This window comes from Vulpes lagopus, chromosome 7 (genome assembly GCF_018345385.1).
Source record: "Vulpes lagopus strain Blue_001 chromosome 7, ASM1834538v1, whole genome shotgun sequence".
Lineage (NCBI taxonomy): Eukaryota > Metazoa > Chordata > Mammalia > Carnivora > Canidae > Vulpes > Vulpes lagopus.
The window spans coordinates 13,326,653-13,352,711 of NC_054830.1; the positions used below are offsets into that span (position 1 = coordinate 13,326,653).

Consider the following 26,059-nt stretch of genomic DNA (forward strand, 5'->3'; position numbering starts at 1 on the left):
TTCCAAATTCTCCACATAAAACACATATTACTTGTAAGTAAAGGGGGAAGGAGAAAAAATATACATAAAAATCCCCTAAATCTCTGCTTTTCATTTATTTATTTTTTAAGATTTTTTGTTTGTTTGTTTTGAGAGAGAGGAGGGGGAGGAGGGGCAAAGGGACAAGGAGAAAAAGAATCTCAAGCAGACTCCACACTGAGGCTGAGCCCAACTGGGGGCTTGATCCCAGGACCCTGAGATCATGACCTGAACCAAAATCAAGAGTAGATGCTTAGCCCATGGAGCCACCCAGGCGCCCGTAAATCTCTGCCTTTTAAACGTCTGGAAGGAAAGGCACCAAGTTTGTGACCCAGACGAATTTTAATTCTCCTTCTGTGGAATTTGATTGTTACTTGTGATGATCATGAATTATCAGTGGAATGGAATTATCAATGGAATTATTCAGGAATGAAGCCAGCTGTTCTTGAAGCCAGAGGCCTCTGGATGACTTGTGTCCTGTTATAATTCTTCAGAGGCGGGGGCGCGGGAGACTGAGGCTTCTGGAGACTGGAATAAAACCTAATACTTAAGCAGAGACGCCTCTTTTGCTGCCATGGAGACAGGCCCCTTCAGCAAGAGCTCCACCAGGCCAGGAGCCTGAGAAACAGTCGGGAAGTCAAGGAGAATCCTCGGGTTCAGTCCGCCTCTCTCCGCCAGGGGGCGCCGCTGGCTAACCTCCTGCTCCCAGGGGCATAGCCTGGAGCAGGCAACAGGACCTATTTGCATCTCAGTTTCCCCATCCCTGAGGTGGGGATGGTATTAATTTCGGTAATAGGGTTTATTTAACCCCAGAGACATGTTCAATGCCCTCACATTTCTAAGATATTTCAGAAAGGTCACCCTCCAACCAAAGTTGACCCAAGTACTAGGATCAGGCCGTAGAGGAGACACTGAGGCCCAGAAGGGGCTAGAACTGGAAAGAAAGCCTCAGAGCCTCCTTCCCCCTATTTGGAGCCTTAGAAACAGATGAGGGGAGAGGCAAGAATGCTGTGCTTCTGTTGCTGGTCTGTAAGAGGGAGAAAGTGGGGGGTGGGACCCAGCAGGGGGGTCCTGGGGCTAAGGAGAAGAGAACCCAGAGACCCCAAGACTGAAACTACAGTGACTTAAAGCAGCAAGTGCACAGGAGGCCAGAAGCTAAGTCAGTCTTCAGAAACAGGTGCCGACACAGTGTCTTTCCTGTGTCTTATTGCTCCTCACTGCAGCTCCTGAGCCAGAATTGGGTCTGGAAGTTTTGATGCTAAAAATTCTCCCATTAGAGTTTCCCTTCTCTTGCATGGAGCTGCCTGGCAGATGAAAGAGAGGCACCTGCAGGGGGCATGTCTCCTGGGGGCTGACTCGCCACCCCCTTGCGTGGGGCTACCCTAGAAGCACACAGCAGGTACGAGCCTGGCACATAGTGGGTGCCCAATAAATATGTGATCAAGAGTGAAAGAATAAAAATAAAGTGATGGATGTGCCTCCAGGATGAGCACTGGAGAAGGCGGGCAAGGGGTCTGGGAGACATCCTCTTTCCACACCAGGGGTGGAAACCCAGGAGGGAGATCCCAAGGGCGCTGGACGAGGCTACCCCCAGCCCAGCCCCTTGGAGAGCTTTCTTGGAAAAGCCCAGGGTCAGACTGGACCCTGGCCAAGTGCCTCCAATTTGACCCCACGGTCTGCCTATAACTAAAAGCTTGTTTGTCTCCCTCAATGAGGAGGAAGGGGGTGGGGGGAGGCAAGGCAAAGGCCACCAGAACCTCCTTCTGGAAGACCCACCCACCCACTGAAAGCCATTAGGTGCCAAAGGGCTCAGCCATCACATTGGCCTCATGGTCCACACAGGGCTTGCCCCCAGTCCTCTGGTTGTCCAGGAGTGGGGCCCCAGGATCTGGGCTGGCTTCAGGGGCCAAGAGCTCAGTGTCAGGTGACTCCGAGACCTCTGTGTCCAAAGCTCCTTCTTCCTCCTCCTCTTCTTCCGCCTCCTCCAAGGTCAGCTCAAAGTGGAACCTGTCAGGGCTGTCCTGCTGGGGACTGGTGAGATCCACAGGACTACGGGGAATCTTGCTCTGGTACCACTCACGGTTGTCCTCCAGTGTGTCCAGCAGGTCCTGGGCATCTGGGTGCACCAGATCAGCCCACGTCTCCCACAGTGGGTGTGCAATGTAGTCAATGAAACCCACCTGTGGGTTGATATGGGGGTGGGGGTGGGGGATGTAGCTACGCAATGAGTCACCATGGAACCTAGACCTAGTCCAGCCTCCAGGCCTTTGCCCAGCTTTCTCCCTCTGTCTGGAATGCCATTTCCCGACTCCTACTCAACCTTCAAAACCCTTTTCAAACAACCCTTTCTCTAGGGAACCTCCCCTGTCCCTTCTGGAGTCCTGCAACCACTAAGTCTTTCCCTCTACTCCAGCCTTGACCCCTCAGGGCTGGATGTATGTGTCCCCCAGACTGGGAGCCCCTCCAGGGTGCCCCATGTCACCCAAAACAGACATTTCCAAACTCCACGAGTGCAGATCCCTTTCTCTGCAGCCCAGAGAGAACGCGTCCCAGGCCTGACTCCACACAACCCAGTGCAGACCTCACCCGTAGGCCCCTCCCCGTCACTGGCCCACTGTGGTCAAGCCAGGACTCCTGGGCTCAGCTCACCCACTGTTTCCCCTCCCTCCCCTCAGTGTCTGCTGGTGGCTCAGCCCAGGGGCCCTCAGACCTGGGACTTCTCTACCGAGGCGGTGTGCTTATCGCACATGGGGCTGATATCCAAGCCTGATTCACGCTCCCGGTCACCCTGCTGGAAGAACTCGGCCATGATGCGGTCCGTCCACCGGCGGTACAGCTCCAGCGGCTTGGTGGGGTTGCTGAGGTCTGCACAGTGCACCAGGTTCTGCAAGACCTGGGGAGACGAAGGCTCAGGAGGGCTCTGGCCCGGCCACCCTCAGGCCTGGTATCCCCCCATAAGAGGCTGGTGCCATGAACACACCCATCTTATAGGTGGGGAAACTGAGGCTGGGAAAGACTGGCTAAGGCATAGGTGTGTTGTGACTCTGGTGCCTCCATTTCTTCAAGTTTGGTGCACAGTCAATGCTTCATAAATAAAGCTAAATGAGAGCCGTGGACACCAGGGCCCCAGGGCCCACCCAGCCACACACCTGGATGCGGTCAGAGTAGTTGTCCAACAGCAGGACTCCAAGGCTAGTCACCTTCTTGGTCTCCACCATGGTTTTGAGGTCGGCCAGGAGGTTCATGTGTTTGGACATGTCTGTGGCCAGTACCTGGGGGCAGACAAGGGAGGATGACAAGTATGAAGGACTGCACCTGCTCCACCCCTCATTCCCCAACTCCCACACCCACTCTGACTCCCAGCCCTTGAGCCTCAGATTCCTCATGTATAAAACGGCGGGATGTAACAAGATTCACTGCAAACCCAGTTCACAAGAGGAGCTGAGTCAATGGTCCCTTCTCCAAGGTTGTTAGGTTTACAAGGAGCATCTCACATATGGGACAGGGCAAGGGGGAGGGAGATTAAACTTGGGGCTGAGGTGAGCTGTGCCTGAGGGCAGTGGTGAGGCCCAGCAGAGGGCATGGCCTGTGCAAAGGCCCTGGGACTGGATGAGCTGAGGAACATAGAGGAGCAAGTGAGTGCAGTAGCAATGGAGGGTGGGGAGTGCAGTGGGTCTCGGGGAAGAATGGGGAATTTATCCAGAGAGCCATGGGAGCTGCAGGGGATCTCAAACCAGGAAGGACCCGCCTTGATGCTCCCGACCACCCTCCTGTGGCCACCATGTGGCCAAAAGGGCTCTTTTCAGCCATTTAGAAGGAGGTTCAACTCTGAGCACAGCTGTTTAAAAGTTAACTGAAAAAAAAAAACCCATCAACTTAACTGGACCCAGCTAACCCAGGGGTGATCCATATGTAATGCATGGGCTTCTCTGAGAATCAGATAAAAATCTCAAAAACTCTCCCCAAATTTTCCATCTGCCTGAAATGATCCGCCCACTGGGGGTACCTGTTGCCCAAGGCCCCAGCTCCACCCCATCAAACTTTTAATACCTCTTCAGTCAGAGCCTTGGTTTCTCTGAGCTGTCCTCACATGCTGTTCCCTCTGCTGAGAACACTCCTCCCCTGCTCCTGGCCCTCCACACCCTGCAAGCCCCACCAGCTTTAGTGTTCCCTCCGGGGGAAGCCCTCCTCAACCTTGAGTATCCCACCTCATCCCACAGTTCTCTCTCCAGGTCTCCCAACGTGGCTCCACCTATGGGTCCATCTGCCTCACAGACTGTGAGTCTGATAAAGGCCAGAACTCTATTGGTCATTGGCACAGGGCAAGCACACAATAGGTGTCCAATAAATGCTTGTTAAATTAATGAATAAGGGGCACCTGGCTGGTTCAGTTGGCAGAACACGTGACTCTTGATCTCAAGGTCATGAGTTCAAGCCCCACGCTGGGCATGGAGCCTACTTAATTAAGATGATAATAAATTAATGAAGGGATCCCTGGGTGGCGCAGCGGTTTGGCGCCTGCTTGGCCCAGGGCGCGATCCTGGAGACCCGGGATCGAATCCCACATCAGGCTCCCGGTGCATGGAGCCTGCTTCTCCCTCTGCCTGTATCTCTGCCTCTCTCTCTCTCTCTCTCTCTATGTGACTATCATAAATAAAAAAAAATTAAAAAAAAATTAATGAGAATGATATGATAAATTAATAAATAATAATAGATTAATGAATTGAGGCACGAGACTTACTGTTGTCTTCCAGTCTGAAAAATATCAAATAGACAGACTTATGGCTCAGAAAAAAACTGTACCTGAAACCTCAGAAACTCAGTGTGTGATGTGCAGCCAGCACCTAATTCGCCCGACCAGGGCTTGGATGGTCATTGCCCCATTTTAAGAGGAGGAAGCTCAGGTTCAGAGTGGAGACATGGCCAGGTCCAACTGAAGCCCCAGCCAGGCCAAGATCACCCCATCCCATTCCTAGCTGTGGCCTCACCATGTCGATGACCATCCTGCGCAGACTCTGCCGCTGCTTGGCACTGAGGTTCTGGAAGATGTCGCAGTTCTCTGCCTGCAGCAGCTTGAAGCCCACGGCCAGGTGGTGGTTCTCCAGCACAGAGGCATCATTGTACATTAGTGCAAGCTCTGAGTCTGCAGGGGAGGCAGAGAGCCCCAAGTCCTGTCCCCCGGCCCACTTCACCCAAAAGCAGGTTTCGCAAGCCCTTGGCAAAATCCTACTCATCCGTGGAGGCCCCGACTCTAATGCCTCCTACTCCAGGAAGCCTTCTAGAATTCTCTCTTTTCCCTTAGTCCTGCCCTGACTGCACGGCTGGGGGCATCTGTGTTTGGCTCTGCCTCCTTGAGACTTGGGGACTCCTCGAGGACTTGGCATGACAGGAGACTACTCAGAGTTGGTTGACTGAACAACTGAGTCGTCATTTTATTAGACTTTGGGATCATTGAGGAAGAAGGCTCCACTCTTATCTCCAGCTCTCCAAGGATGTACACAAGAGGCACCGCATAACTATTTGACTGAGCTCTTCAGAAACCTCAGAGGACCCTGAACTTTAAAATCTTTGTGGCTCCAGGTCAGTTCTGCCACATGTGTTATTTTCTCATCTATTGAGCACCTACTGTGTACCTGGAACTGCTCTGAGCACCTAAGGGAGGGATTGTCCCAGTCATTTCACAAACAGGGAAGCTAGGCTCAGAGCAGGAATGGGTGGGCCTGAGGTTACATGACTGACAGGTGGAGGTCGGCCCTGTCTCCGACTCACTGGTGTTGATGAGAAACTGGTTGGAGACCCCAGGATGGTCCACATCATGGATGGCACTTGCAAAGACGGCAGCCAGGACTTCCAGGTCTGTGAAAACGGCCTGAGCAGGCAGGAGGTGTAGGAGGTCAGGGGTGGGTTCTCTGCACCTTGCACCCCCCCCTTCCCGGGGCTGCCCCTAGCCTCAGGGTAGTACCTCGAGGGCAGGTGTGGCCAGCAGCACATGCGTGGACTGAGCCACATCAGCGGCGTGTAGGCTGTTGTGGTAGGCCACATCCGCATGATAGTGACTCTCCAACATCAGAAGGTAGGTGGCAAGTGTGTCTGCTGGGATCTGAAATGTCTTGAGCAGGTCCCGTTCCTGGTCCATCACAGGCCTCCAGTCAAGGCCTTGGCTCTGGCCAGCAGCACACACTGTTCCCATTCTTCTGTCCCTCTAAACTCCCTTGGTCATTGTCCTTCCCCTCTGGTCTATCCCTGACGTCCCAAAGCAGGGGGTATCTTCCTCCAGCTGTTCCTTCCAAGACTGGGTCTTTTCAGGGCCGGGCTCAGGGCTGAGGCTTGTTGGCAATGAATTTTTTAACCCAGTGAACTCCCATTCATCCTTCCATATGCAGCTCAAAGTATGCCATTCAGGGGTATCAGGGAGGATTTGAAAATGAATGTCCCCTGAGGTCTTGGGGTTGGAAGATGTGAAGGAAAGAAACCCCAGTGGTATCAGAAACCAAAGGTAGGGAGGTACCTGAAAGATGCTGAATATGATGGTTGTGAGGGGCCGGTTCCCACTTAGCTCTGCCACCTTGAACACATCAAGGCCCCACTTGTTGGTATCTTCCAGTTCCTAGAATATGAAGAACTAGGGCTTAACTCCAGCTCAACTTCCTCAGACCCTGGATCCTTGACACCCCCAACCAGGCCCCAGGTCCTACACTAAGCCCCACCTGCCCAGTATACAAGTGGGCAGACCGAGGTCCAAGACAGGGCATCCAAACAGAGCCAGGACTCAGACTCAAGTCTCAGGATTCCAGCTGGGGACCCACCTTGGCCAGCTGCCCCTCCTGGTCAGTCTGGACCCCAAAGCGTGGGACGGTGGCTGCAGAAAGGCTGGCACTGTGGGGGAGCCCACGCAGGCCGCTGATCTGGGACATGGGCCTTGGGGTCTCCATGGGGGTCACCCTGGGCAACTCCATCTCAGTCTGCTGGTCTGTAGACGGAGCAGGGTGGGGCTCAGGCAAACCGATTCAGACCTGTTGGGGTCATCCTGCCTAGCTTCAGGTCCTGGACCTTGCCAAGCCTCAGGATCAACCTATTTCCTTTTTACCTGGATCAAAGTAAGCTTGGAGTAAAGTCCCTATCTGGCCTGTAGCTACCCTTCTTCTCTGTTCATGGCTGATCTTAGTGACCCCTTCTTTTTGACATTGCCTTTGGGTACCTGGGGTTCAGTAATTTTCCCCAAACAGCCAAATGTCCTTTCCATGTCCCAAGCTGGAGACCTAGCTGTCTCCATGTTCACTCCATGTATCCCTTGGAAAACTTCCACTCATCCTTCAAAACCCTAGCTTTAACGTCCTTCTCCCCTGCAAAGTTCCTTCTGTTCTTCCCCGTGGTCCAGCTCTGACCCATCAGGTCAGAGGTATCTGTGTCTGGCTGTCTTCCCCAGATTGAGGTCTGTAATACAAATCTCTCTTTTTCTTCCTTCTTCCTACCTCTATGATGTTGCCCAAGCAGTGACCCACCACAGCTCACCCAGGAAGGTTTGGGAGATGTACTCAGACACCTGGTTCCCAGACCGGCTGGTTTCAGACAGGTGAGTTAACTCCCGGTTCAGCATCCGCTTGAACTGCAAGGGAAGGTGAGGGCAGTGATGATGCGGGCACTGTGGGCAGAGGCAAATGATCTCGGCTATCTGGTCCTCCTCACCTTGTTAGAGGCCATTTCCCCCACTGAGTGCCGTGTCTGCAGTGTCTCCAGCTGATCCAGACACCAGTCCAGCTCGTCCAGTGTCTCCAAAGCCAGCTTCTGCCCAGTGTCCTCTGGGGGCCGAGCTGGTCAGGGGCCTGCCTCAACCCCCCTGGGGGACCCTGTGCCCCTCGTGCCTCTATCTCTGCATCTGGGCCCTGGAGCCCTTCCCAATAAGGCCATTAAGGACCCCAGGATCTGAGTGATAGATCTGTCCCCAGGTAGCTGTGTGACCATGAGCAGGTCTCTGCCCTCCCTGGGCCTCGGCCTCCCTATCTGTGATATGGGCGTGGAAGACTCCATCCCCAAGGGTGTTTTGGGGATTACAGTTAGCAAAGCCTAAGGACTCGTGGGCAGAGTAGGTCACCATGGAGAGGAAGTTCACAGCTGTCCAGCAGTGGGAGGAGGGAGTAGGAGCAGGCATATTACCTGTAGGTGGAGGGGGCTGACTGCCAAATAGGGGGTTCTCCACCGATGCCTGCCTGCGGTGCAGATGGCCTCCCTCACTCATACCGCCCCACCAAGTCTTCCAGGCCCCGCCTCCATCCAGCGCCCCCACCCCTTGTCCGCAGGTTGCTGGCCACATTCTCTCCTGTCCAGCCCTGCCTCAGCCTCGCCCGCCTTGTCAGGCCCCGCCCCCAGGCCTGGTCCCGCCCCCGCCAGTCCTGCCCTCTCCCGCAGGCCCCGCCCCATGCCTGCGCTTGTCGGCCCCGCCTCTCTCCGCCAGGCCCCGCCCCCGCCCCGCCCTCCGCGTACTTGGCTGCCCCGCGGCCTTGCAGGTGCGCCAGGGCTGCGACATTGCTCCGAACGGTCCTCAAACTGGCTAGGACCTGTGGGAAGGGGCGTGATCGGCGTTGGAAAGCGGAGCTCGGCTCCGCCTGCTGGGCTCACGGGAGGAGGGACAAAGGATGGGCACCCACCTGGGCGAAGGGCGTCACAATCATGTCTTCTCCGTGTCTGCCGGGAGATGAACATCAGGAAGGGCGGCCAGGAGAAGCCCTCACGCTGGTTCCCATCTTCCAGCTTTTACCCATTCGATGTCCTCAGCTGAGCGCGTCCTCCCCCCATGACTCCTCCTTTGGGTGCCCTGATCCCTGAGCTCCCCTCACCTGACTCTTCTCTGAAAGCCACCACAGCTCCTCTGATCGATCCCCATCTCATAAATCGGATACCAGGGGTGGCAGAAGTCTTAACAGAGGCAGGGTGGAAATTACTTTATTTCTCTTTTCATTGTGGCTACCAGGGCTATCCTAACTCTAGGTGTTTGTGCGGTTGCTGCTAATCGCACTTAATGTTTCCCGATTGCCACCCAATCCCAGACTAAAGTACAGAGAATTACCGGATATCATTCTCAGCATGCTCCACCCCATAAGTAAGCTGCCTGGCAAACACCTACTTAAACCTCAAAGCCCAGCTCAAATGACCACTTGAAGGAGGTGTGCGGACTGGAGGAATTAAGGAAGGGGGGAGGAACAGGGAGGTGTCATCCCACCAGCCTTGGACTCACAGATCGCTAGCCACAGAGGAGTTCCGAGACATGGCCTTGGGCGAGAGTTCGTAGTCGCTGTCAGAGCGGTACAGGAAAGATTCTCGCCTCTGGCTGTGCTGAGCAGAAGCCTGGATGACCCGGCCAAGGCCAGGCCCAGCCTGAGGGTCCAGGGTGCTCCTTCCGCATGAGAGTCCATTTTCCAGGTCAAAGCTGAAGGTAGATTGGGCTTGGTCAGAGACGAGGGTCCTGGCGTGTGATGCCTGGCTGTGGGCCACACCTGTTGTGTCACATTCTCCCAGGGGCCTCAGTGGGTTGGGCAGAAGTAGGTTCCAGTTTGTCCACATGCCCCATAGTCGCACCCCTACTCTGGGACCCCATGCTCCTCATCCCTCTGTCTCCACATTCATACGCCAGAGCCCTTCCCACTGGGATCAGTCTGGACTCTAGGACATGAGTTTCAGATCTGTCCCCAAGTGGCTGTGTGACCATGGGTAGGTTTCGGCCTTTCTCTGGATATCATCCACCTGTTCTCTAACATGCGTGTGGTATATGCCTTCCCTGACTTTTAGGGAGTTACAACAGCGCATGTGCGGACTGCTGCTGTGTGCCCGTACTACTAAGGAGTAAACTAAGGTCTGTGTTGCATGGTGAGTTCACTGGCACTAGAAATGACTTCCTGGGCTTTCCTTTCTAGAGGGGGCCTGGGTCCAGCTTAGATGTGTTCCAAGTCTCCCCCAGTCAGCTTTGGTCATGGTCTGAATCACCTGTCCTCTTCCCCAGCTCCCAGGCTCGATGTTCATTCTATATGGCCCTGCCCCAATCTTGTCGACCATGTTCCCAGCTCATTTGGCCTTGTCCTCAGTTTCCCCTCTTCTGTTTCATTTTAGGCCCAAACGCTTTGCCTGTTCTCTTCCACCTCCGGGTCTTTGCACAGGCTGTGCCCTCTGCCCACAGCACCATCCTCCCCCCAGTGTCCCTTGTTCCGATAATCCCCAATACCTCCTCAGGCCACACCCGGCCTGGATAAGGGGGACTATACCCCTATCCCTTGGGATTACTGATGAGAGAAAAAGTGGGAGGGGTGGAGGAAATACAAGTTCTGGAGAGGAGTTAGAGAGAGAGGAGTTAGCAACTTGGGAGAGGGGAGTCATGGGCTTTTGAGAAGGGGATAGGAGAGGAGAAGCCAGGACGACACGGGGGGGGGGGGGTGCGGGGGGGGACATCCAAGACACAGGGCTCCTGGCCAAGGGCCAGGGTCCACCTGGTCTCCTGCCAAGTGACCCCAGCCCAGCCCACGGGCCAGGATCAGCACCTGCCAGAAGACTCTGAGCAGGGGTTTCGGCTTAGACTGCGGTGAGGGTGGGGGTTCAACAACATTCTGTCCAGTTCAGCTGGATTCGGTCCGGCTCGGTCAGGTACAGCCAGGTTTGACTTGAATTGGGTCTGATCGCACAGGTTTGGGCCTGCCCCAGGTAAGTTCAGTCGCGTGAACTGGCTAAGATCCGGCTACCGCCGACCGCTTTCAGGCAGGGTAGGATGCGCACGAGCACGTTCGCCTAAATCCAGCAGCGCTACGTTTCCGAGCAAGTCCCAGTGGCCCTCGGCCCGAGTCGGGCAAATTCGGCCCAGTCCGGCCTCACTCGGGTAAATTCGGACATATTCGGCTACGTCCGGCCGCCCTCGGCCTTTTCGAATTCGGCGGTTCTAAGAGAATCCCCAGACAGCTGGGGTGTCCAAGCTCCGGCTTCGTGACGTCACCACGAGGGGCGGGGCTTCTTAACCCTACCCTGCCCTGGCCGGGGCTCCGAGGCAGGCAAAGAGACGCTTAGGAGAGCTAGCGGCCGCGGAGACCCAAACCTGCCCTCGGAGGGGGAGCCCTGGGCGTGGCGACCCCCTGCCCCCTTTACCCCTCCCCAAAGGTTCTGGAAGAGCAAGCGTATGGATCACAAGGAAATTGAGGCCAGAAGAGGCAACAAGGTGCTGGATTCGAATCTAAATAATGGGTGCAGAGGGTTAAGGGCTGGGCGGGGATTTTCGCGCCGCGCAGAAAAGCTGTTTTTCTTTCTGCTCTAAACTTAGCCAGGAGCGGTGGGGTCAGACTGTGGTTCCATGACGCGAGAGGCGCGGGGCGAGGTCGCCTGGACTGTGAGAACCGTGCGTCTGTCCATCGTTTAGATAAGTAAACTGAGGCAAGGGGGCCTCAGAGGTACCCACCCACCCTCCTCCAGCCCCACCTTCTGGGACCGAGGGCTCTCCCTCCACGCCCCTGAGCTCTCTCCGGAACCCTCCGCAGGGACCCCTCTGCGCAGGGGTCTGGTGCCCTGGCGGCGCTCTCCCGCACCTGGGACACCCCGCCCCTCCCGGACTGAAAGGGTGCCACCAAGGACCACAGTCACGACTGCCTCCACCCTGCCAGCTGTCACTGGCTGTGTGACCTTGATGAAGGGACCTTCAGTCCCTGAGCCGGCAGGTGCCAAATTATCAAGTGAGCGCTAATGTGGCAGCAATCTAGCGCAAGGTGCCAAACACATTCGCCGTCCCCGAGCCCCACGAGATCACAGCTTCCTGAGGGGTCGGAATTCGAACTCAGATCGCTGGATGGACTCTTTGTAGGACGCAACCGAGTGCGACTGCGAGGAACCGGCGCTCGGCCAACGTGGGTCCGCTTTCTCCGTGGGACACACAACTCGCCCCCTTACTCTGCGAACACCCTGCCTCGAAGGCCCACGTCAAATCGGGTCTTCCTCTGTACACACCGAAGGCTTAGTGTTTGCTCCCCTCCCCGCCCCCCCAGCCATCTCATTGCTGGCTCCGGGACTGACTGGGGGAGCGAGATCAAGGGGAGGAGTCACTTCCTCCTCCCCTCACTCCCAGGGCGTTCGGCCCGCCTGCCCCCGACAGGCTAGGGTCAGGAGGAGACGTGAGCCTCAGCCCGTCCTGCTCTGGGCCACACGGCTGCAAAAGGACAGACGCTGGTCCCCCGGGCTTTACACAGGCAGCGGGTGAAGGGAGACAGAGATGGAGAAGGACGGAGCCTCCAAGTAGAGAGGGCAGGGGGAGAGAGATACCGAGAAAGAGAGGGAGGAGCAGAGCGTCCCTACCCTGATCCCCCACCCGGCTCCCCCTATCCCTGACTTTGCCCGTCCCACCTCCAGCCTAGCGGTTCTGGTGACCCCCGCCAGGCCCTCGGCCTCGCCTCACCACAGCGGATGGGCCACAGTGAAGCGCCGCTGCAGGCGGATGCTCTGGTTCACCAGGAGTTTCCTGAAGAGCCCGGGGGAGCCGCGCGGGGAGCCCCGAGGGGAGCTGGGCCCAGGGGCCGGGGCGGGCGCGGGGGGTCCCTGCATCGCCAAGACCGCAGGGAGGCTGAACCCAGCGCGGGCTGCGCGGGACCTTTTCTGGACAGCCGCGGGGGCGGGGCCCGGCGGGGAGGGGGCAGAGGGCTCCAGGGCTCCGCCTCGCCGCTCGACCTCTCCTTGATGCCCCGACGCGACAAATGGGGAAACTGAGGCACTGAGCTGACCGCGACTCTCTGCTCCCTCCCTTTGGGGGTGGCCCCTTGGGCCCCAGAACCCTGACCTCAGCCATTTCCCTTTGTCAACATGTCAACATGTCCCCAATTAGGGCAGCTTTGGGTTGACAACTTGGCTGAAAAAGAGTGAAATGCGGAAGCCAGAAAGGGAAGTGTCCGGGTCACCAAGGCATGGAGTTTGCTGAGGGGCTGCCCAGATCCCACACAGTGTTTCCAATACCCCTCTGCCCATTTTCCATATGGAGAAAATGAGGCCTGAAGCCATCAGTGGCTGCCCAGAAACTACAAACCCTTCACCCTTTGCCGGGTGGGTAGACTGAGGCTTGGAGAAACGTAGTAACGGGTGCATGGCTTTGCTGCAAGCCAGTGGGGTTCGAACCCAGCTCCCCCTCTCCTAGTCCCCCTCCACAAAGTCCCCACATGACCCCCACCTGCTCTGACATTCCCCAGGCCCTGTCTCTGGATCCTTTCCCCTCTCTTGTTGTCTCTACTGGACAAACATCCGCACTCCACTCCCGCCAGGTCTTCCGTCTGTGAAGCATCAGCTGCCTCTCCCCTGCCCCAGAAAGGACCAGGGGCCTGGAAAGGGAGATTCTGGGGGTTGTCAGGGGTATGTAGCAGGTGCACTATCCTCTGAATGCTGGTGCTAGGATGGCTGTGCCCTGTTCCACAGAAAAGGAAACCAAGTCTCAGGGTGACAGACTTGGAGGCAGGACCTTGAGTACCCATGGGAGAGGCAGAGGCAGCTGAGGCCACACAGAAGCTCTAAATCACACTGTGTCCCTGCTGTGGGGTGACACCCCCTCCCCTGTCTTTGTCCCAGGAGACTTCGTGCATTTTGGGGGTCCCTAGGCAAATGACATCTACATTTCTGACACTCCTAGGGGAATCTGATGTACAAAGGGGGCGATTAGAGCTTCCATGGGGGAACCTCAGGTGCCACAGGGAGGAGACTCTGACTCTCTTCTGACTCCCAACCATCTTATTGTCCCCATTGTACAGATGAGAAAACGGAGGCTCAGAGAAGGGGCACTCTGGGGCCCAGGAGTGCAGAGTCTCAAGGACCTGGCTGGGAACTCCCTCCTGCCCTCGTGGCCCTGCAACCGGACACCTGGTGGGAACCAGACTTGTTGTCCCAAAGTCAAAAATACCATCTGTAGTTGCTGTGGCTGGACCTAATTATAGCCAGTCCCCAGGGGGTAGAGGCTGCCAGGATCAGCTGGGTGGAGACACTGGGGACAGGGTCAGAGAGCCCTGATACTACCTCAGCCCCATGGGAGGGGTCTGTAAGAGTCCTAGGTCCCCAAGGAGAAACTGAGGCACGGAAGGATTCAGTCCCTCCCCAGAAGTCACAGACATGCAATGGAAAGCTTAGAGTGCATCAATACAAACTGCTTCCTACTTGCCTGGAGCTGGGCCAAGGGTGGCACATGTAAAAGTCATTTGATTTTCAGAGCAACTCTGCAAAGTGAGGACTATCAGGCTCATTTTGTGGATGGGGAAATTGAGGCACAGGGAGGTGGTATTCACTTGCTCAGGGTCACACAGCCCTGAGCGGCAGAGCCAGGGTCATTCGGCCCTAGGCTGCAGGGCTCCCTAGCCTGTGCCCTCTCCCACTTAATGCTTAACTGACTCCATCCCCTCTGAAGTCCCAGAGGCTACTCTGACATTAATTTTTATCAAGAGTTTTAATAGTTTAGTGGTTTGAAACATTAATAGATTCAACTTTAAATATTTTATTAACAGTTTTAACAGCAATGCTCTATTAATAGCTTTTTGGATGGGGAAAATGAGCCACAGAGCCAAGACTCAGCATTTGAAGCCTGGTCTGTTTGACTCTGGGAGGTCCCAACCTAGCTGGGTAAGGAACTAAGGATGAAAGAAGGGTGGACATGAGGACCCCTGTTCTGACTTTGTCCTGTGTCCTGCATAACCTGAGGAAGTGCCCAGAACTCCAGTGCCCTTAGTATATAACTGTCTTGAATTCCCCCATTGAAGCTATTCTTTCCTTGACAGACACTTTTCTCCTCTACCACCAGGTGGCACCAGTGGGATGGGAGGCAGGTGCTGTTATGCCCATTTTACAGACAAGTAAACTGAGGTCTGGAGAGGAGCTATGACTTGCCCAAGTCTCTATGGAGAATCTAGACAAAGAGAGGAGAGTAGGGGCTAAGTCAAGTGTATAGATGCTCACATGGGTCAGATCTCACCATCCTCTGCTCCAGACCCTCCCATGGCTCCCTATTGCCTTTCCAACTTAAGCTATACCTCTCTGAAGGCCTTGTGTGGTCTGACCCTTTTGAGGTCTGAGCCTCTCTACCCCCCTCCTCTTGGCTCACTCTGCTCCAGCCTCATCCCCCTCCTTACTTTTCCTTGAACCAGCCAGATTCACTCCCACCCCATGCCCTTGCCCAGATGCTCTTCTTCTGCTGACTTTTCATGCTGCAGGTCACAGCTGGAGCATGACCTCTCCAGGAAGCCCTCCCTGACTAGCCCTCCCTTCTCTCATGGGTACAATTTCACATTTCCTTGTCATGATTACTTGATCTGGATCTGCCTTGCCCACTAGGCCCTCAAAGGCAGTACCTCCCTTTGCTCACAGCTGTGCCCTCAGTGTCTGGCACTCAGTAGGTGCTCAATAAATGCTTGGAAATAAAGAGAAAGTCTCCTCCTTCCACCCTTCAGCCACAGTAATCTGTGTTCAGCTCTTCATATACCTGATCCTCCTGAGTCTGAGGCTCTGCACATTCTGTTCATTCTGCTTGGCACGTCCTTCCTTTCAGTCTCTCTGGCTAAATTTTCTTCAACCTCCAATTTAAGCTTAGATGCCACATCTTTCAAGCTATTCTTTCTCAGAAAGCCTCCTCTGGGCTCCCCTGGCACCCCAACCTCTCCCCATCACAACACAGATCACCCTGTACTATCTCCATCTGGTGTAACTGTCTGCACTATCAGCCTGTCCACACCTGCTTGCCCATTGCTGTGTCTCCAGTACAGGACCTGTACAGCACACAGTAGGTGCTTAATAAATACTTGCAGAACAAGATTCTAGGATCCTCCCAGACCACATGATCTGCGTGGGGCAGTGGGGAGGACAGCCAGATCTGGGAACCAGGCTCCTAAACAGAAAGTTTAAGACAAAAATGTAGAAAGTACGGATTCATGTTTGCATCTCTGTCAACACTGAGGTCAGAGAAGCACTGCCACTTTTTCGGGACCACACAGTAGGTTGTCCTTAAACCCAGCTTCCCCAAGGGCTGAGTCCCTCCCCACACACGCACATGTATGCACACTCACAGGAACACAATCTCCTGCCTTCCAGAGCCACTTGGGGTCTCCCCCCTAAGACAGGCGCAAACCCGTCTGTTTGTTCTTTCTTGAAGATGGAAAATCATGAGTCACTGGGAGTGGGGGAAGGAGGAGCTGAGGGATGTGGATGTTGGTGGGGGCAAGGGGCCTGCTGGGTCACCTGGGAATGGCTCCAAACCCTCTGGGCCATGGGGCCCATCTGCCACAGATATATCCCAGAGCTGCTGGAGGACCAGGCTGAGAACGTTAGGCCTGGCTTGTTGATTAAGTAAGAAGTCAGTGGCCCCAGGAGGTCCATGGCCCAAAGTGGGAGAAAATGAAAACCAAGATCCAGAGAGGAAAGCAACTCACCAGACGCCACACAGCCGAGCCGCAAACCCCAGCCTCTAGATCTGGCCTAGAGTCAGGTGGCCCCCCCTCCTATCCAGGAGGGCCTGGGGCTCCTACATCTTGCTCCTCAGTCCTCTAGCTCCTCAGCCTTCCAGCCCTGAGACCGCCACCTCTGGTCCCTCTAAGGCCCCTGTTTCCTCTCTGTGTTTCTTTTCTGTCTCTGTCCTATTCCCCTGCCAGTCCTCCCCTTGGTTTATACGAAAAAGGAGGAGTAGCCATCCCGGCTTTACTCCCCACTTCTCCATTCCATCTCTTCTGGTGTGGAAAAAACATCCTGTGCTCAGGCTCCCCGAGAGGCTTCCACTCCTTCCCGGGTTACAGCAGGCTGGACAGACCACAGAGAAGGCTGCTTCCCCAGTGCTGTGGACAGCCCGTCCTGCTGCTCTTATACATCCTCCCCAAGCTGCCCTCAGATACTCACGGTGGCCACAAACCCCACAAACATCCCAGGACATTCCAAGATCTGGAGGACCCTCAGACACCCAGCTGGGTCAGAGTGAAGTCATGCCCAGTCACACACCCATGGGCACCACAAGGGGAAACACATAGGCACGTACACAACTGGTGTACACACACCCAAACATATCCAGTCCCCCACAGAGACACGACTGTGGACACTCACACACGGGTCGCAGCTGCTCAGACTCATACACACACTCAGATGCGATCGCACCTTAGCACACCCATCAGAGCCCCACAAGCAATCATGACACTACCACCCTCCAGCTCTACCCCACATAAAAACAGCTTTTCCCTCCAAACAACTGGCCTCAAGCCAAGCAGCAGAGACCCCCGCCCCTGGAGAAGCCAGGACCCTCCCCCACTCCCGCCAGGCCCCGCGCGCCCCTCCCCCACGCCTCGGGAAGTGCCCTGCCCCCGCCCACCTACCGCCTGTAGGAGGTGGGCCAGGAGCGCCGCGACTTCTCGAGCCCCGGCCGCGGGCTGCGGTCTGTCTCGCTGCGGCCCACGGACTTGTCCGGGTCCGAGTAGAAGCGTTGCTGGATGCGGATGGGGCGCCGGGGCTGACGCCACAAGTGCTTCGGGGGTCTGGCTACGCCTTGGCGGCTGCGAGCGCGACTCAGCTCGCTGGATGCCTCCGCGCCTTCTTGGACCCCTGGGGTCTCCATGCGCCAGAAGAAGGGAGCGGGGAGAGCGGGGAGCAGAGAGAGCAAGGCGCGGGAGCCGTCCCTGGGAACGAGGAGTGTCTGCGCCGGGTCGGGCCAGGGCCGGGGGTGGAGGCGACAGCGAGGAGCTGTCCGCGCTGGAGGTGCTGAGGCGGGAGAAGGTAGAAGCAGGGGCTCAAGGTGGGGCTGACGCCGAGGAGCTGTCCGTGCCCGGTGGTGCTGAAGGACAGCGAGGAAGAACTTGGGGAGGGGGTTGGAACAGGGATTGGGGACACCCCCAGAGCAGAGAATGGTTTGCTGTCCCCTCTAGTGCTGAATGAAAGAGGGTCAAGCCGTGAGCTCGGACTGGAGAAGACAGAAATTGTCCTCCCTTTCGCTGCCGAAGGGAGAACAGGGAGACAGGGGCTCTGGAGGACCCCCCCCCACTCCCCCACCCGCCAGCGCTAAGGCTCTGTTCCTTCTCTTGGCGCTGAAAGGGAAGAAGGTAGTAGATTCAGGGGCTCCGGGTGGATGAAACGCTAGGAGCTAGCTGCAGGAAGCGCAGAGAGACTGGGGTTCAGAAGCACCTCCACACCAGGGCGTCGTCCACCCAGGAGGTGCTGAAAGCTGAGCAGCGGCGGGTCCTCAACCCTCCCCAATGACCGTAGCAAGGAGTCTGGAAGCAGAGCCAAGGGCTCTGGTCTTCAGAGGTAGGCACCGATGGTGTTTCTCTGCCAAGCTCAGGAAAGTAGGCTTAGCGGTTCAGCCTCAGATGGGGTCTCTTTGGAGTCCTGAAACCCCCACTCACAAAGGGCAAGGATCCTGGAGGGGAGCGTTGTAGCAGGGCCTTCCCATCCCTAGGATGGGGACACAGAAGCTGCGTCTAGTCGGGGCTGCCAACAGTGGGGGTGGGTAAAGAGGGGCACCCTTTTATAGCCACGCCAACGCCCAGACCCTCAACAGAAATGATGGGATCTCATTCGTCCCGCTCTGCCTTGGGCCCCACCTCACAGCCAAGATTCCTGCCCTCAAATCCCAGGCCTGCCCCTCCTTTTCCCAGTTCTAGAAACTCAAGGCCCTGCCCACCAGGCATCCTAATCTCAGGGGTAATTTCCTGGTAAGTGGCAAAGGGAGGATGAGAACATTTTCTATTATGGTTAACAGAAGTAGACATACACAGGAGCAGGGCTGGGTGGGTGGATGTGGGCTCTGGGTTGGGGCAGGGAGGCATTTGGGGCCACTTGGTGCAGTAGGTTTGGGGGTAGGAAGAGCCATGATCTCAGAAGGATATTTCAAGGCTAATTATCATGGAGACTATCCACCCTTTACCTTAGTTGTGTCCCCAGGTTGGAAAAATTGGAAACGTTTGGGTCAGACAGACTGAGCTCAAGGCCCAGTACTGCTGTCTTGATGGATAGTGGAAAACAAATGACTCTTCTCTCTCCTTTCTTTTTGCTGCTCAGTCACTGCGCTTCCTCTTAGATCCCTCCCCTCCAAAAATGACAGGGGAAGACAACTTGGTCCACTGGTGAGGGACATGATTTGTGCCACTGGCTGGCTGTCACTCCTTCTTTCCAAGCCTGTTTTCTATTCTGAAAAATGGAAATAACGATGGTGTCCCCACATCTTGGCATTGTTGGAAAGATGAAAAGGGATGTCACATGTGAAAGGTCAAAGGCCAGGAGCTGTCCACACAAGTGGCCCCTCTCTTTTACTTCCTGCTGGTGTTTACCAATGCCTGGTGTGTCTACCTCATAACTTCTGAATCTACCTACTTTTCTCCAGCCCATGGTTCCACCTTGGTCCAGCTACCACCATCTCCTGCCCAGAACTACCCAAGACCTGACAATTCTACTCACACTAGTCCCAGAGAATTTTTTTAAATGCCAATCTGATCAACCCACTCTCTTGAAAACCCACCCATGCCCCCACCCATGCTCCCCATAAGGTCTTGTGTGGTCCAGCCCCTGCCCACATCCTCAGGCTCCCCTCCAGTCTGTGTTCAGTTCCTCATACACCTGATCTTCTTGAGTCCAAGGCTTTGTACAATCTCTTCCTTCTAATTGGCATATGTTTCTCTGTGCTTCTGTGGCTGACTCCTTTTCATCCTTCATGCTAACCTTAGATGCCACCTCTTCCAAGTAGTCCTTTCCTCACCTTGTTTGTAACCCCCAATGCTGGGTCAGAAGCCTCCTCTGGATTCCCATGGCACCCTGATCTCTCCACCTGGTATAAGTCTCTCTCCATCATCAGCCATTGAACACCTGCTTGCCCATGGCTATGTTCCTAGTGCAAGTCCTAGCACACAGTAGGTGCTTAATAAATGTTTTCTGAACAAGTTAGAGAAAGGTTCATCTAGATGAGGCACTCTCTGTCTCCTGAGACTGGCCCCCTTGTTCCCCATCTGCCTCCTCACCTTCCTGGGGCTGGATGGTGGCTTGGCTCTGTCCCTCGAGCCTCGATGGTGAACACGACGCAGGCACTGGGCTCAACCTCTCCAGGGGTTCCAAGGCGGCTTGACAGCGGTGGCAGCAGTGGGGTCCCTGAGAACCTTCTCCGGATGACACCACTGCCAAGTGGGCTCATGGGGACCACACCAGAATCCACTGACTCCCGGACTCTCTGGGGAGACAGTGGTGATACATAAGCAAGTTCCCAGGCGGGGAGCCTCCCTGGGACACAGGGAACCTTGAGGAGGCTCTGAGATGCCCTCACCCATATTCCTGGTCTGGACCAGAGAGCTGTAACTGAGTCTGTCTTTTTCTTTCTTTCTTTCTTTCTTTCTTTCTTTCTTTCTTTCTTTCTCTCTCTCTCTCTCTCTCTCTCTCTCTCTCTCTCTCTCTTTCTTTTTCTTTCTTTCTTTTCTTTTAAAATTTTGTTTATTTGAGAGAGAGAGTGCAAGCAGTGGAGGGGTGGGGCAGAAGCAGTCTCTTGGCTGAGCAAGGAGCCAACGTAGGGCTTGATCCCAGGACCCTTGAGATCATGACCTGAGCCAAAGGCAGATGCTTAACCGACTGATCCACTTAGGCACCTGTGAGTCCTGCTTTCTCCCTGAATGGATTTACCTCTCTGAGTCTCAGCTTCCTTATCTACGAAATGGGTATATGGATCTCAAACTTGCAGGATATGAATAGTGCCTGGTCCACAGTAGGCATTGCAGAAATATTTATTAATCAATTAATACATAGTATACTTATTATGTATAATGTTGTATAATGTATACTGCTATTTATTGCAATAATATGCCCTCTAAAGGTATTCTATCATATTATATTTTTATTAATGTATAAAAATGAAACATTCAGTAAGTAAACAAATGATTAATAACAACAGCACCAATAGCTCCCCTTTCTTGTACACTCAATCCATGTATGGGCTCTCCTAAGAATCCCTCATAGATTAGCTCACAAGGGCACAATAAGGCTATTTTTTTAAAAGATTTTATTTATTCATGAGAGACACAGAGAAAGAGAGAGGCAGAGACACAGGCAGAGGGAGAAGCAAGCTCCATGCAGGGAGCCTGAAGTGGGACTTGATCCTGGGACTCCAGGATCATGCCTTGAGCTGAAGGCAGACGCTCAACCGCCGAGCCACCCAGGCATCCCAACCACAAGGCTATTTTATACCACTATCTTCATTTTATTAAAATTTTTTTTTGATATTTTATTTTTAAAAGTAATCTCTATACCCAAAGTGGAGCTCGAACTCACAACCCCAAGGTCAAGAGTCACATAATCTACCAACTGAACCAGCAAGACACCCACCATTGTTCTCATTTTATAAACAAGAAAACTGGATCCCTGGGTGGCGCAGCGGTTTGGCGCCTGCCTTTGGCCCAGGGCACGATCCTGGAGAGCCGGGATCGAATCCCACGTCGGGCTCCCGGTGCATGGAGCCTGCTTCTCCCTCTGCCTGTGTCTCTGCCTCTCTCTCTCTCTCTCTCTCTGTGACTATCATAAATAAATAAAATTAAAAAAAAAAAAAGAAACGAGAAAACTGAGATTCAGAGGCTAGGATATTGCCCAAGTTTGCTATTGGTAAATACATCCTGAATTCTGAGCTTTGGGATCTCATTTTTTTTTAATTTAAAAGATTTCATTTATTTATTCATGAGAGACAGACAGAGAGAGAGAGGCAGAGACACAGGCAGAGGGAGAAGCAGGCTCCATGCAGGGAGCCCGATGCGGGACTCAATCCTGGGACTCCGGATCATGCCCTGGGACGAAAGCAGGCACTAAACCGCTGAGCCACCCAGGAGTCCCGGATCTCATTTTTTAAATAAAGATTTTATTTATTTATTTGAGAGAGAGAATGAGCAAGAGAGAGAACACAAGCAGGGGCAGAGGTAGAGGGAGAAGCAGACTCCCCTGCTGAATGGGATAGACTCCGGGCTTGATTTCAGGACCCTGGGATCATGACCTGAGCCCAAGGCAGATGCTTAACTGACTGAGTCACTCAGGCACTCCCCTGCTGCCTCATTTCTTGAAGGAAGCACTAAACAGGAGAAATTAAATGAGATGGTGTTGGCAATCATGCACGGAGTAAGCACTTGAGATGTTTGAAAATCAGACAGAATCAGGATGAGTTGATGAGTCAGCAACTCAACAGAACTTGAGTCTTTCCAGCTCAACAGAACTGGGTTTACTCCATGCCATGGGGTGTAGGAAAAGCATGCCTCAGTCTTTCTATCTGTGAAATGGGATGAAAATGGTACCAATTACTTACTAATCATAAAAGGACAGACCCACATTTTCTGGTCACAGGCTGAGAGCTGTCAGTGGTACTAACCCCAGGACTTAGAATTCATGGCATTGTGGGGGGAGGGGTGCTGGGGGGAGGTCAAAGGAGCAAATGGGATGTGGAAAAGGTGGATCTCAGAGGGGCAGCCCACCCTTCTCCTGCTATGCCACTGAGCCTCACAAATTAATCTATCTCAGCAAACAGACAAAACAGTCAGATGGGAAAACCGAGGTCTAAGAAAATATGGCTAATTAGGGCCAGACCTAGGGCAAGGGGGTGCAGGGAAGAAGGTATGAGAAACACACATCATTTGAGCCTCTACAGGCCATTTCTTCACAGAAGAAGAGGAAATGACTGGCTGAGAGTCACACAGCGAGGGGGCTGCTCGGTGTCCCCCATCCCCACTTAGCTCTGTGCACAGATCTGATCCTTCTAGGACCCAGGATACTTAACCGGTCCTCACTCCCACTCCCGCCCCTAACCTCCCAAGAGTGCCTGAGTTCTAATGTAGAAATCTAAGTGTTCAACACTAGGCATCCCCTGGGAGGGTTCCTGGTGGCTGGGAGGATGTGCAGGGAAAGCAGAGAGTGGGGTGTGTGGGTGCAGTGGGCCCCTCCCAGAACAGGAGGCCCACTGAGATGTCACCTGCCCACTGTCTTCTTGGGGAAGCTGAGTTCCAGATGGAGAAACCACTTGCCCACATTCATACTCACTCGTTTATTCATTCCACAAATACAAAAAGATAGTTCCAGCACATAGTGCGATAAAGAAAAATTAAACCATGTAGGAGCATGGAGGGTGATGGGAGTGGGGGTCGAGAGGTCACCCTGCTAATGTTGTCCAGGCCTAGATAGGACCCTTTCTGAAGAGGTAACTTGGGACTGAGACCTGAAAGCGAAGGAGCTAGCCAGGAGAGAGCTAGAAAAAGAGCATACTAGGCAGAGGGAACAGCATGTGCAAAGGCCCCGACGTGGGACTGAGTAGGTGGGTTTGAGAAATAGCAGAGGGGCTGGAGTGGAGTGTGGGAGACGAGTGGGTGGGGAGTTGATGCAGGGCTTCGGGGGTTCAATAAGGAGCTAGGAGTTGATTACGGGAATGGACTGAGATCTTTTGAGAGATGTGATTTGTTTTATAGTTTTAGGAAGCCTCCTGCATCTGTCTCAGCAGAGGGGCTGTTTGGGGGGAGGGGCAGCATCTGGGTAGGTCATAGATTGTGGTGGGGCCCCACGGGTCGATTTGGGAAGTGTTTTGGGGGCTGACAGATGGGCCATGGCCATGGATGTTCAAGGGGATTCAAGGATAAGCCACGGTTATGATGAGTGATTAGTTGTTCACCAGATAACCAGTAGCCATGTAGTTACCTGGGTGGGTGAGGCCACCTGGGTGAGGAGGATTTGGGGGGAAGCACCAAGATAAATAGGGCTAAGTTTAAACATCACCCGACCCCCAACGGGCGCCAGTGGAGGCAGCTGGATGTTTGGGTCTCGGCTTGTGCCGAGGCAGGCAGATTTTAGGGTGAAACAGACAAGACAGTTTTTGGGGGGTGGTTGCCCCCCCAATCTGGACCAGGCCTTGGGTAAGGATCCGACACTCTCAGAGCTGCCCTCGGGAGAGGGGAGGGTCCTCTCCGCCTCTCAGCTGCAGCATTAATCAATCTGCCACTCCAGACTAATTGCTTTCCCTGTTGAGAGGCTGGAGTGGGGACAGAAAGCCCTGGGAGAGTAGGAGGGGAAGAAGGGGGGCAGGCGGGGAGGAGGGGGAAGGGCTTGGAGGGAGGCTGAGAAGCTGCTTTCTGATTTGTCCATCTCGCCTGTCCCCAAGATCTCAAGATGTGCTAGCCCTGGCTGCTACGGCAATTCCTGCCTCTAAGACAAACCCTAAATGGGTCCCTTGCCTGCTCCTACCTGTCCCGTGGTTCCCAGCATCCCTAGAACAAAATCCACATCCCTCATAGCAGCTGCTGAGACCCTACATGCCCCTAGGCCCTCCCCACAGCTGCCTCTCACCTCTCACCTTCCTCCATCTCTCTCCCTTATCTCAACCTGCCTCAGCCCCCCCCCCCAACCTGCCTCAGGGCCTTTGCATGAGCTGTGTCCTCTGGTGGGGAAAGCCCTTCCCCCAGCCCTCCTCCATCACTGGCTGCTTGTTTTCATCTACTCTTCAGCTTAAATGTCACCCCCTCAGAGAAGTCCTTCCTGCCAAACTGTGGGCAGTCTCATTCCTACTCACCCCTCCCCAAATTTTATCTTTTTTCTTAGTTGAACATCAGTCTTCTGAACCCGTGAGCCTCTATGTCCCCCATTTCCAAAGTCAGGCCCCAAATGCAATAGGCGTTCCATGTACAAGTAGAATGACTGATGCTGTAAATCGAGTGTTTAGGGGGAGCTCTAGGGGATCCTCATTTTACAGAGGTGAGGCTCAGAGAGGGAGATGGCTGCGGGGGTTCATTGGGGCCGCTGACCCAGGCCTCCTAGCACATCATGTTAAAAAGGAGGATCTTGGGTGGCTGCAGTGGTATGGGGGACTCAGCAGTGGGGTTCAGAGCACAGACAAGGGTCCTGGAGGCCCAGGTTCAAACCTCAGTTGGCCACTCACTTTGAGGGAGGACTAGCCTCTCTGTGCTTCAGTTTCCTCACCTGTAAACTGGGACTACCCTCATCCTTATTCTCCACCCACAGGCCTTGGGTAAGGATCCGGCACTCTCAGAGCTGGGGTGTGGATAAATGAGTCCACGCACATGTGGGACCCTGCCGGCTGCAGGGGACCAGCTCATCCTGCCCTCCCTCAAACCGCACGACATTAGCCCTTTTCTTTATACAAGCAAACAGGATCAGTCAGTCAGCCTGGGATTCAAAGTCAGCTCCTGCTGGCTTCTCTCTGCTTACTACCTCAGTTTCCTGGAATGAGGTCACTGGCCCTGCCCCAAAGGTGTGACGTCATGCCCTCCCTGGAGAAGGCACCCAAGCCCCCTCTCCTTGGGCAGTCAAAACCTTACACCCAGACCCAAAGGGACCCTGCTGCTCCCTCCTCTGCTGCTCGCGTGATCCCGAAAGCAGTGGCTGCAGCCCCGGAGCTGGACAGCAGGGTTGAGCCCCAGACTCCTGGTAACTGCTCTGTGCCTCAGTTTCCCTATCTGTAAGTAGGTCCCCAGGCAGCTCTGGGTGTTTCCATTAAGGGTGGTACTGTGAGCCCCTCCCGATGGCCTGGACAGCCCAGCCCGCCCTCCCCCCACACCCCCACTCACCTCACTCAGCAGGAAGGAGAGCGCTGTTCCGCTGCGCCTCATGCTGCAGGCATCTCTGAGCCCCGGGAGATAGATGTGAGACCCCTGAGGCCCTAAGAGCCCAGCGATACCCCAATAAGATTCCCCCTCGACGGGGAGCTCATCCCACACCCTGCGCCCTTCCTAGAGCTGCAGCTGCTCAGTCAGGGTAGCCTGGGCTGTACCGCAGACACCAGTGTGGGACGCCCACCCAGAACCTTGCAGGGGCACCCTGGTGCCTTCACACACTCCCCAAGCCTCCTGCCGCGCTGCGTCAGGGTCAGCAGCCTTGGAGCATCAGGACCTTCAGGAAGAAATCCTGTGGCCCCAGGCCCCACGGGGGATCCATTCAGCTCCTAGCCCAGTCCTGATGGGTTCTGGGACCCAAGTCCACTCTCTGAGAACCGCCCTGCCCACCCCAAACTCACACAAGCTCCGCTAGGCTCAGGCAGACCTGGTACTCACTGCCACCGCTGAGTCCTGTCTGAGTC

The 26,059-nt window shown here is 54.8% G+C and overlaps 2 protein-coding genes across 5 annotated transcripts; both read right to left on the reverse strand.

Moving 5' to 3' along the window:
- Window positions 1-341: 341 nt before the first annotated feature.
- Window positions 342-26,059, reverse strand: PDE4C (phosphodiesterase 4C). 4 transcript variants are annotated; one of them, XM_041763870.1, is made up of 17 exons: window positions 26,023-26,059; window positions 25,551-25,642; window positions 19,983-20,188; window positions 9,251-9,442; window positions 8,664-8,700; window positions 8,500-8,573; window positions 8,173-8,225; window positions 7,705-7,817; window positions 7,531-7,624; window positions 6,825-6,988; window positions 6,527-6,625; window positions 5,981-6,145; window positions 5,788-5,887; window positions 5,007-5,161; window positions 3,168-3,290; window positions 2,729-2,911; window positions 342-2,198 (listed from the first exon to the last, which is right to left on the reverse strand). In XM_041763870.1, the coding sequence occupies exons 2-17, from the start codon at window positions 25,590-25,592 to the stop codon at window positions 1,812-1,814; spliced, it is 2,187 nt and encodes a 728-aa protein (XP_041619804.1). In that variant the 5' UTR covers window positions 25,593-25,642; window positions 26,023-26,059; the 3' UTR covers window positions 342-1,811. The 4 variants fall into 4 exon arrangements, with proteins under 4 accessions (XP_041619804.1, XP_041619805.1, XP_041619807.1 ...); XM_041763871.1 differs by lacking the exon at window positions 26,023-26,059 and adding an exon at window positions 25,997-26,021; XM_041763873.1 differs by lacking the exons at window positions 19,983-20,188; window positions 25,551-25,642; window positions 26,023-26,059 and adding an exon at window positions 12,434-12,692.
- On the reverse strand, window positions 17,069-18,473 carry LOC121495845 (cAMP-specific 3',5'-cyclic phosphodiesterase 4C-like). Its single transcript, XM_041763874.1, has one exon. The coding sequence runs from the start codon at window positions 17,588-17,590 to the stop codon at window positions 17,348-17,350; it is 243 nt and encodes an 80-aa protein (XP_041619808.1). The 5' UTR covers window positions 17,591-18,473; the 3' UTR covers window positions 17,069-17,347.